General features: G+C 35.3%; 1 protein-coding gene across 1 annotated transcript in view; it reads left to right on the forward strand.

Annotated features, from left to right (window-relative positions):
• The first annotated feature begins 1,995 nt into the window (after positions 1–1,995).
• Positions 1,996–12,144, forward strand: part of LOC129277540 (uncharacterized) — a 29,138-nt gene continuing 18,989 nt past the window's right edge. The window contains exons 1-10 of the mRNA XM_054913703.2: positions 1,996–2,066; positions 4,053–4,356; positions 5,109–5,253; positions 6,313–6,453; positions 7,435–7,569; positions 8,284–8,448; positions 9,198–9,330; positions 9,677–9,744; positions 10,290–10,410; positions 11,269–11,340. Coding sequence (XP_054769678.2) covers positions 6,317–6,453; positions 7,435–7,569; positions 8,284–8,448; positions 9,198–9,330; positions 9,677–9,744; positions 10,290–10,410; positions 11,269–11,340 — 831 coding nt within the window. The 5' untranslated portion in view covers positions 1,996–2,066; positions 4,053–4,356; positions 5,109–5,253; positions 6,313–6,316. The remainder of the gene's footprint in view (positions 2,067–4,052; positions 4,357–5,108; positions 5,254–6,312; positions 6,454–7,434; positions 7,570–8,283; positions 8,449–9,197; positions 9,331–9,676; positions 9,745–10,289; positions 10,411–11,268; positions 11,341–12,144) is intronic.

A 12,144-nucleotide genomic window follows, 5' to 3' on the forward strand; every position in this document is an offset into this window, starting at 1 on the left:
GGAGAACACACCAAATTGTCAAGAAAATCGATGAATTTATAAATATGCATCATATCTAGAAATTTTTTTTGGACCAAACATGCATTTTATATGTTGACGTTGCTGGCCATCCATAGTTACTATTGATCGGATCAATCACAACTGTTTGTTAGACGGGGCCCAGGTCTGTACTCATGTTTCTACCAGATGGGTTGAATCCTCAAATCATAATTAATTTCTGAGGTCATGAAATGATTGGAATGATGATTATTTGCGACTCCATGTGGATGTTTCTTGGTTTATGAATTATGATCAAGTAATTGGTAGACTAATTTAAAAATGATATCAAAGAAGATGCTGATGATATGGATTAAACAATTGATGTGGTTCTTATTGGGAATGGATTCAGGATTGACAAAATGAAGTGGTGTAAGGTCACAGGTCACTACCATAGAAGTACTTGCCCCCTAAAATTTACAAGCAAAATGAAAGGGGGCGGCAAGGCCCGCTCAGCCCCTCCCATGGATTTTACCCTGGGTCTGATTACAAATGTTTGCTTGCAATGTGTGCAAGTTCAAGAAAATTCACTTATGATTCAAGAGCATTTCAACACTTATATTTATATAAGTAAGCAGAAGACCTTGAATTTTGATATTTTTGGGGGCAAGGCCACCTTTTTAAAGGGCCCAATTTTCATAAAACAACACAAATGGGGAAAATTAAAAAGACACAAAAACAAGGCTTATAAGAGGGGCATTGATGCCAATAAGTAGGCTACCCCAGACCTTGAATAATTTCAAATCCTGAAGCTGACATCTTCACAGGTATTGATTGCTTCTCAAATCATGAGAATTTCTTACATTTGTCCCGCAACCATGTCAGAAATTTAAAGGGAATTATGTGCAATTATTCTGACCAATAAAAACAAAAATAGCTTGAACGTTATCATGTATTGAACAACACAAATTTAAAGGGAATTTTTTACAAATCTGACCAATGAAAAAAGAAAAATTGCTTGAATGTTACATATTGAATATTGAACTAATGGTCTTATTAAAACTTCAGTTCGGGTGTACATGTACATTGTAAATAATTGCTTGAACACAGCCTTTAGGTCAAAGATTTCATCAGCAGTCCAACAGTCATCAGAGATTCTCTTTCTCAGCATTCTCCATCTGGGCAAACATTGAAAAAAAAAGCAAAGCTGATGACAACTGCCTTGTTGCTGCTGCACCTTGTGTATTGAATGAATTCCCACAATTGATCTACCTATCTTTGAATTTGACTTTATTTTACATATTTTACATGTGAACATAATACAAAAACAATATAACATCAGAAGACATGATATATAAATCAGACAAGGCATCATTTCATCTAAATCAAATAATAGAGCAATTTGAAATCAAAGACACCGTTCTCATTGTACTTTCTAAAACTGGTTTACTGGAAACCGGTTCAGGAAACCAGTTTGGAAGATCGCTTTGCTAGCGTTCCCATTTGATCACTCAAAAGTGGTTTTCAAAACCATTTCACGTAATGCGGTCTTGTTGCTATGGGAACACTCGGTGGGGTGACATATTTCATGTGAAATTCGAAACCGCAGTGTAGGCATTCCACATACAGTGAGTGGAGTCGCGCGCTCGAAATGTGTGAAGATCACTTCCCGAAGAAAGGTTGTGTCACTTACGCTAAACCACTTTAACGAGGCAAAGCAATCTTCAAAACTACATCGCGAGATGGTTTTCTGAACTGGTTTGGAAGATCGCTTCCAAGACCACTTCGACTGTTCTCATTACACGTTAAACTAGTTTCCAATACTGGTAAACTAGTTTTAGGACGGTAGTGAGAACGGTGTCAGGGACAATTAACCATGGTTTTTCAGACTTTCTCATGAAATCAGTGTTTACTGCAGATACATTCATTTATCTTTATTACGATATGATTCCCCAAGAAATGAGATCAATTTTATTGAACCACTGTATTTCTTCCTCTATTTCTCCTATTAATAGGAAGTGCGTGATCAGTTTATTACAACGAGGAAAGAGAGGACAGTTCCCAAGTCATTCTCTCATAAACCCATCGTGGTAAGTACAACACATACACTGACACTTTGGACTTATTATTAAAGGGCAAGTCTACCCTTACATAAAGATGGTTTTAATAAAAGTTTAAAATGAGAAAAATTTGTTTCTATTGTTTTGAACCATTTTTAATAGTTTTCGATGGCTTCAGATATTTCTCACTTGGAAGCATGCTGGAAGGAATGGTATATCTTTGCAGCTACCCCCATAATTGTACTTGTAAGCTGTGGAATAGATTTAAATAAATTCCCTTTTTCTAATGGTTAACAATTACTAAGAATATTTCTCATGTAGAAGCATGCATTGAATTATATGTATTAAAGCTGACTGCACTACATAGATATCCTCTGGAGAATTTTTTTTTTTTAGTTCAGAATAAGTTTGTGCAATTTCCTAGTATTTAAAGAAAAAAAGGCATTGAAAAATGTATCTACTACACATGAAATGCCTTGTGTGCAATATCTGTCCTTGTCATTACATTTATAGATATTGGTCATTAATGGTCATAGGCTGTTTTAGGTATGATTTCCTGGCATTCTCTTTGGGAAGTTTAGATTATACTCCATAATCACTTTGAAAAATGTAACAGCCCTATTTTGGGATTCTTTTTGAAATCATCTACTCTTTAATTGATCTAACTTATAAGCATTGGTCATCTCATATTGGATTGCTTCCCCCTTTTTATTCTTCCTACTTCCTGTTGGTTTAAAAGTGTTTTGATTTTACTCTATAATCACATTTGAAATATGTAATGTCTCTTTCGGAATTCTTTATGAAATCATCTACTCTTGTATTGATTTAACATATGAACATTGGTCATTTCAAGATGGATTGCTTTCCCCCTTTTTTCTTAATTTCCTGGCGGTTTAGAAGTGTTTAGATTTGACTTGATAATTACCTTTGTTGATATTTTCAATAGGTTTCTATTTGATTCATGACAGGATGTTTATGCAACAAATTATAAAACCAGAACTTGGTAATGGGACATACCATAATTAAATCATATTTTAGGTTTCAAGACAGCTTACAGATGGTGATAGTTCAGAGCATTTTTTTTATCACCCCAAAAGATCTGAAACCAGTAACAGTTTTTAATGAAGCACTTTAAATTGTTGTACTATTTACAAAGTATATTTTAATTCTTTAACAAGGAAATTGAACGGTTATTGTATACATGAACCGACCATTCAAATATATCTTTTTTTGGGGGGGGGTTGAATATTAATATTAAACCAGATTTATCTTTATATTCCCCAGATACTATAACTTGTTGTCAACTTAAACATGTATATGATTAAAAGTAACCCATATATACAAGTTTCTTATTTTCATAATTCAATTTTGCTAAAATTGTAACCACCCTGCCCCTGAAAGTTTTAAACCTATAATTGTATAAATTCACAATTTTTAGATGAATATTGCAATGTCCATACATGTATATTTGCAACTAAAAAAATTGTATTAAATCCCTTATGATAAAGATCTGTTGGATTCCCTGTAATTTACACATACATATGAACACATATTTAAGTATTGTAAATAAATTCAGATATGTTATAAGTGGATGCCAAGCTTGTGGATAACAGATTGATACACCTGACAGTTTTTAACTTTTATAATGATATTTCCATAGACCAAAGGTGGGATCTAGCTTGTGTTTCAGAGTAAACATTCAATTTTCTTGGATTTGACTTGTAGGGTTTTCCAGTCAGCATTTCCTTTTTAGGTTTGTGTATTAGTTTCAGTCAGAGTTTTATTCCTTTTAGATTCATATATATATAATGTACATGTAATGTAGCTCATCATCAAGTAGGCCTACTGGCAGAATCTTAGGACTTTAAACTTCATTTTTGGCCACTAGATCAAGATTTTATCCAGCAGAGTTCCATGATAACATTTTGTATTCTTCCTTTTCGTGTTATGATTCATAAGTTGGACATGTAATGTTCACGTATTTGTAAATTTTGGACTATTTTTACTCCTAACCAGGCTGCTACACCAACTAAAGGTCTTGCGGCTGAGCCTTCCCCTGCGCCCATCAGACGACATAGCACAGAAAAGAGATCTACCCTGCCTGGATCTACAGCACCAGGTGTCACGACACCAGGGTCATTAACACCGGGTGCATTTACACCTGATGGAGTAGTATCAGGGTTCAATACACCGGGTGCTATAACACCTGGTGCTGAGAGTGACACCAGTGTGGAGAGTGGAGCAAGAAGGGATTTTGCATCAGCGTTTCTTTTACCAAGCCCAGGAACTCCAACAGCTTCTTTCAATGGTTCTGTACCAGGTTAGTGGTAGTCTGTAAGCACAGATTCATATATGACACTTTAACCAATTATACCATATCTAGAGTGAAGACTAGATGCCAAACTCCCTGTCTGAGGCAGCCACAGTACATAGTGAATCTAGTCTTTACTACCTCAGACTCTGCATTATGCACTATGCAAAGAACAAAGGTCTGTGCCTGCAGACTAGATTAGTGATGCATTCATGATTTTGTTCTTTTATTTTTTTTTGCAAAATCTTGATAGATCTCTCTTTCTCTTGTATCCTTCCTGTGTTGAGATCAGATGTCATCAACACCAATGAGATGGCCAAACTTCCACGAAAGGCTTGTTCAGTTCTGGTGGAATTAATTAGTGTTAATAGATTTTGGCAGGTGGTGTGAAGGATGATAACCATAATTAAATAGGTTCACTGGATCAATGATCAAGGTCACCTGTCACAATGTATGATGTTTTCAGTAATTTGAATTTTTTTTGAAATGGTGCTTGGTAAAGACATTCTTGACATTTTTGAACTTACACTTATCAAGAGCGAGCAAATAAATAAATGCAGACAAAATTTAAAATGAAGAAACAGAAAAGGAAATATGTGAGCTCTGATTGGCTGTCAACGTATTGATAATGCAGTATAATTCCCATGTGTGACATGTGATGGTGTACTATTAACAGAGAAAGAAGAGAGAAAAGTGAGGGAGCATTGTAAAAGTCTAAATCAAGCATTTCTTTTCAATTTATGTTGTAATTATACTTTCAGCTGACTCCCCTGACCTATCACCAACGTCTATCAGGAGTTCAATCAGTATAGCATCTACAGACGACATAGGATCAGTAAGTGATCTCAAAGAACCATCATTATCACTCGTCAGAGAAAACAGTGAACATAGCATCAGTGATAAAGAGTAAGTGTAGGAATTATTCTACTGTGTATCTCAAGAAAATCCACTTTTCAAATGGCTGTCAAATAAAAAGTTTGATGAAATTATGGGGGAAAGCTATCTGACTTTTTAAATTTGAGTCTGTGAGCTTTCCATACGTATTGACATTTTCTGCAGAATAATATATTTTTATTATATGGCAGCAATTTCAATAATGTATAGTTTTGTTTTTCAAACACACAGTCAAAGTAATTTGCTTTAGTTTTATTATCATGTGTCACATATTTTGTATTATATAAAACAAGAGGCATTCAAAAATTTGAAGGTAAAGTAAGACTTGCAAAATTCTTGAACCATCATGACTTCTTAAAAATGTAACTATGAAATACTTTGGGGGAGAAATACATGTATGAAGGAACCTACACAAATTTGACAGATGGTACACAGATGAGTTTGAAGCTCAACTTGAAATACTGTATACCTTTAACTCTTTAGGACATGTAGATTCTTATTGGAACTTGTTATATTTGTATTTAGTTTATGATGAATACACTGATAGATTCCCAAAGTATCCATATTGCAGGAATGAAACAAGTTACAACTAATTTAAACTTGCTTTCAAATTATCCAAATAGCCTGAAATGAAAAATGTCTAGATATGTGAAACTAAGTTCCTACTCATCTTTCTTTGCTGACTAATTGAAAAATGTCAAATGAATCACTGCTGATGTTCTTATTATGATGTTCTTAATCATCAATCTGTCTATTTTATGACCTTGGTGTCTGGTGTCTTCATGATAAATATGATATGATGTTTAGTAATGACTGACTCTTATCATGAGAGAAGTACGCAGCTTTTATTAGGTCAAGATCAGGCTGCTTTTCTCCTGAAATTTGTTATCAGTCGTTAATTTTCTATTCTTAAAAAGATATGTCCTTAAAAAAGGTGTGCAGTGATATGTAAAAGAAAGGGAATTGGGCATGATCAAATATAATATTTCTTGTTTTGTATTTATACAGCATAGCAATATGAGTTAAGTAGGAGGTATTGATGTAATCTGTGATATTAACTTTTGATTGCAGTAGTATGGTGTTCGAAGAATCTAAGACTGAAGAGGATGGAGACGTTGAGAGTACTAGTGATGCAGGAACAGAAGATGACCTGGAAGAATTGGACAAAGAGACACTTATACTTAGATTACAGGCTGCCAGGGAAGAGAAGATGTAAGTATTCCACTGTTATATACTTTTACTTGTCCAAGTATCTTGATATACCAATACCTAATCCAATTCTTTGTTAAGAATGGAACAAAGAAACACTTATGTTTAGCTTAGAGAAGAGAAGATGTAAGTCTTCCATTGTTGTAATATAATTTCTCGAAGCCTCCTGGAATACCAATACTTAATCCAATTCTTTTGAATATTGGAACAAAGAGACACTTATGTTCAGGTTAGAGAAGAGAAGATGTAAGTATTCCATTGTTGTAGTATTATTTCTCCAAGCCTCCTAAAATACTGAAAGTTAATCCAATTCTTTGGGAAGACTGGAAAGTTGGGAAGCATGGAACTTAGATTACTGGCCTCTTGGGAAGAAGAAGTGTAAGTATACCATTGTAGGATGAGGGTTCTTATGTTTGGACGCTTTATAAAAAAACCAAATTTTTAAAAGAAATTTGTGATGCATTGCTCCTAAATATTTTTAAATTGCCATTTCTGACACACAATGTAAGTATGTACTATCATTTGCCCAATCCTCTAGAAATATGTATACTTAATTCAATTTTCCTGAAATAATTGACAATAGTTACAGGTTGTGAGAAAGGAGAAGATATAAGCGTATACATTGATCTGTGGCATCTTTAAGACCTTATTAGCCATAGCGCCGTATGTATAAGACAAATCAAGCTTAGGACTTGGAATATCTGTATTAAATTGGTGTCAAGCTGCATCAACTGAAAAAGTTATTCAAAGATGAAATTTTATTTATGGTGTAATATTTGTTTACTATTCTCCTTTTCCAGAGAAACTCAGAGGAAGCAAAAAGGTGCAATGAATCATATCAAAAGTTAACATGTAATATTAGTAGTCTCTATTATTTTCATATAATGACTATAACTCCTTATTGGTAATTTAAAAGATGACTTGCATATTAAAAATGTAATATTTCTTTCTCTTTTTTTTTGGATACTATTTCTCCTTTTCCAGAGAAAATCAGAGGAAGTTAAAAAGTGCAATGAACCGAGAGACAACATACCAGCAGATGTTAAAGAAGAGAGAGCAGGACATCATGAGATTGGATGATAAACTAGGACAATTGGAACAGGTACAGCATCTTAGCAGGTAAGTACTCTGAAATACATTAGAAGAAATTATGCAGAGAGATAGTGCCAAGGAGTTTATTATTTGTATGAGTTCAAAGTAATAATTAGGTTCATGCATTTATAGAAGATTCGTGTCTATTGTCAAAATATGTCCAAGTAGAGTACATGTATCTACTTTTGAAACAATGTTCCTCCATTTAAATGAGAATGTTTTCTCTCACAGAAAAATCATGTGCCAAATGTTCCATACATGTAGTTCCACAGTGTTGACAGGCACTGATCAAAATATGGAAAGATTGCAGGCTATCTTTGTCGCCTGTAAAATGTCGCTGACTCCCAGTTTCAGCTGCAGTTTTCCCTATGATACACAGATGCTAATCCCTTTGGGAAGGGGGAATTTGATTTTTTTTTTTACAGCAACCTATGGGAGAAGGTTGAGTAACTTCAACTGATAAATGTTTACTTGCTTACTCTTTTTTGCTTTTATACTTTTATAACCAGTATATACATATGATAATGGGCATTTATATATTGCCATCCATCTAGAAATATATCTATTTAGAGTTTCACTATTATTACCTACCCTAACTTTTGAGCCGCTGTTTCCAGTGCTGTGTATTTAAGAAATGAATCCTGCTTGATACCCATTCACCTCACCCGGGTTTAGTGCGGCAAGATGTGGGTAAATTGTACCTCCTATCATTGATGAGACTGATTTGATTGAATTTTTTAGGGACCTGTTGAACGAGGAGGATTTGAAGACGGCTAGAAGGAACGTCCTTGATCTTCAAGATACTCTCAAGATGTACCAAGAACAGAATGTCTTTCTCAACTCGGAGGTCAGGAAACAAGCTGGACTTAAATGCAGAGCTAGGGCCAAGATGGAAGGCATGCAAAGGTAAGTTGTTAGGTGATGTGGTCAAGGGGAATGGGGAAGGGGGGGGGGTAGTACTCTCAATTGGCCAAGGGGGTAGAGGCAGAGGAGTTTGGGTAGTCTAAGCTGGACTCAAATGTGGAGCTAGGGCCAAGATGGAAGGCATGCAATGGTAAGTTAGTAGATGTTGTAGTCAAGGATGATGGGGGGGTAGTAGTTCTCTCAACTGGCCAAGTTTCTGTTTCTGTTTATGGTAACTCCTGTAGGAATTTGGCAGAACAGCTTTTTGTTGTGCAGGGATTCACATAAGTACTGGGTGAAATGATTGATCATTTTAATGGGATGAGGTGATATAAAAACAAAATTATGATCAGCCTTTGTTGAGAGTTTGATAGCATTCTTATGCTTATCTTCGTCAGTGTGAAAGAGTGCCATGACAAACGAACATTATTTAATGCTCTTTATGTAATGCACATATCGGCTCATATTGTGAAGTACACTGTAAGTCATTAGCTCACACTCCATGGCTAGTCCGCTGTGCAAACCCTTCACTCGAGTAAAGGGTCTTAATTGCAGCCTACTCATGCCTTGTGTAAAGAAGGCCCTCCTGAATTGAAACAGCAAGTTTTGTATGTGCTAGTCTTTGCGTGGAGACACACTTGTTGAATTATGTTGACTGGAACAGTGAGTATAGCTGTCAAATCTAGGAATGGCTAGATGAATACAATAATGTACTTTGTTAATGGCAATACTTTTTTTTTTTTCATGAATAGGAGAATAGCCCACATGGATGCTGAGCTGTCTAAATGTAAACGAGAGTTCATTCACCTTATGACCTGTCATGTAGAGGTCACATCACTGGACCATAAGGATAACATTCCAATGAGGCTAGACTGGTCGGATCCAGTAAGTATCATCCTTTTCATTATAATAGTGTACTGAATATAACAAAAAGTTTGTCCTTATGGAGCTCTATTATGTATATAAAGTCTGAAACCTTAACATGACAAAATGCCTCGAAGATCAATTCCATATTTAGTTGATTGCTGGAGTCATATTTTTTTCCTCTGCAAAGTTCAACATTTTGCTCACTAAAAATGAATCAAGAGTAAATTATCACATTTCATGAAGAAAACAGGAAAGTGAATAAATATTCTGTAGAGAAAGTAGTTAGGGGTTCTTCAGTGCAATTCTTGTCAATTTAGAATATTTGAAATACTGAGTTTCCTTGTGTATATTCTGTTTCCTGCAGAAATACAAGAGATTCCTAGAGATGTATGATAGTGCAAGACAGAAAGATGTCACTCTCCCAGATCCAAGGTGAGTAAAATATTCTAATATCAGGTAATGAATAACTAGATGATGATGGTGATTGTGGTGGTCATGGTGGTTTTCATGGTGGTGGTGGTGGTGGTGGTGATGTTGATGATCATGATGATGATCATGATGATGATGACAACAATGATGACAACAATGATTATGGTGATGATCATGATGGTGATGATGATGATGATGATGATGATGATGATGATAATGATGATGATGATGATGACAACAATGATGACAACAGTGATGATGATGATGATGATGATTATGACAGAGACCACAACAATGATAATGATGTTAATGGTGATTGTTTGTTTTTACCCATGTCAGGAGTTACAACCTCCTTCAACATAACTCCCAAACACCAGGACAATGTTTCATAAAAATCATTCATCATCAGTTGCAAATTTATAACTGTATTGCAATTTTCTCCCACCAAATCAAACAGCACTATTTCTACAGCATACAATAGTTAGTCACAAGGATACTTACTCAACTCATAACTTGCCATTGATACCATTATGATGGTTATATTACAGGGTAGCGATGTCAGAAGGGATCGCTGATCAGTATGGATTTCAACAGTATCATAACAATCAACCTCTCCTATTCCATCAAGTCTGTCATCTACTTGATAGACATATCCAAGGATACTCAAGGGTAGGAACAAAATTTATTCATTTCATTTCCATCAAATCTATTTAAATTCATGGAATTTGTGGAATACTTTTCAGTGAGTTTGAATTTTGATTCATGATTTTTTAGATGTTTGATTAAATCCATAGTTTCTCTGTAACAGATTTAGAAATGCCTTATTTGATCAAATTAGATTCGTCAAATTGGCAAAAGCTGTATTATCAGTGGCATGGGCATAGCATCATTTTTTGTTAAAATAAAATCTCATTTAATTCAAGGTTTGTTACGGGTGTGTTGGCTCAGTTGGTAGAGCGTCTGTCTCACAACCAGGAGGTCGGGAGTTCAAACCCCAGCCACGTTAGAACAAACGACGTTAAAAGATGGGAGTTGCTGCTACCCTGTTTGGCGTTCAATGATTAAAGGGATAGAGCCTCGTCGATCTGGTGCGGCACAGCCCAAGGTCAATTGGGCAAAGCAAATTTTTTTAGTATTTCATGTCAGTGATGGAGATGTTTATTTATTAAGTCTTATTTGATCAGTTTTCATTCTTCAAATTGGCAACAACAGTATGTTCTTTCTATTGCAGAGTATTGTAATGTATTAAAGGCCATGTTCACCCAAACAAACTTTGTTTTAACTTGAATGAAAAAGCCCTCTGTTGAGATTATGTTCTTTTAAGTGCATACTAGGGACATTGATTAAGTGGCAGATCTAGTCGGGTTAAATATGAGACAAATTCAAGGACCCTATTGTTTGTGCACAATAGTGGCCCCCTCAAAACTATTATGTTTAATCCGGCTATATATCCTACACTGCTGAGTCATCCTGCTCGTACCATTCATTGTATATTATCATATTCATCTTTAATGATCTCATCCACAGAAAGAATCTGAACATCGGAAAGCATGGGAGGCATACATACAGAAACATGATCACAACTTTGTTGATCATCAGGTAGGGCGATATTCTTGTACCCCAATCTGAGTTCTAGTCCCATATTGGTTATATAAATCATATTTATATGTGAACAAACCCCCCCCCCAAAAAAAAAAATAATAATAATAAAATAAATAAAATAAAATAAAAATTGATTAATTAAATGAATGAGTGAGTGAGTAATTTAGTAAGGTAAGTACCGTAAGTAACGGACTATAAACCGCACCCGTAGATTAACCGCACCCCCAACTTTGGACTAAAAAAAAAAAAAAAAATCCTCACATCATATTTGAGGTACGAAGAAACAAAAACTAAGTTTAAGATTTCAAAGTATCCAAAGAGAATACCGGTATGCGGAAATCTGCTGTTCTTGATCTATTCATCTACAAATGTTTGCAAGAAAGAAAGGTCCCGACAATATTGGCCACTTACACACTCACTCACCTCACAGTCACAGTGTACACACACACAGCACTGCCGTTCTTGTACATTGCAAACTACGATACGGTACCAGTACATCTTATCACATAATGATCTGTGTCTTTCCCGCCATATGAGGAAGAAACATTCACATTTCTTGCATCACAAACTCACAATCACTTTCAGAATTTGTCTAGCATTCAATGTCTTAGCATGAATTTTGGATACAGGATTACAGGAAGGTTCAAGAAACAAATAAATTGGCATTTTTTACAGTTGTTTTGACGGCTTCGTGCCGTCTCTCTCGTTGCGTGGTGTACATGGTATCTTATGAAAAGCAAACGGGAAAGAAAAAATAAGCTGGCGCGAAACGGGACTTTGGAGGGGATCGAGGGTTAAAAA

Source organism: Lytechinus pictus, chromosome 15, assembly GCF_037042905.1.
Source record: "Lytechinus pictus isolate F3 Inbred chromosome 15, Lp3.0, whole genome shotgun sequence".
In the NCBI taxonomy this organism is placed as follows: Eukaryota; Metazoa; Echinodermata; class Echinoidea; order Temnopleuroida; family Toxopneustidae; genus Lytechinus; species Lytechinus pictus.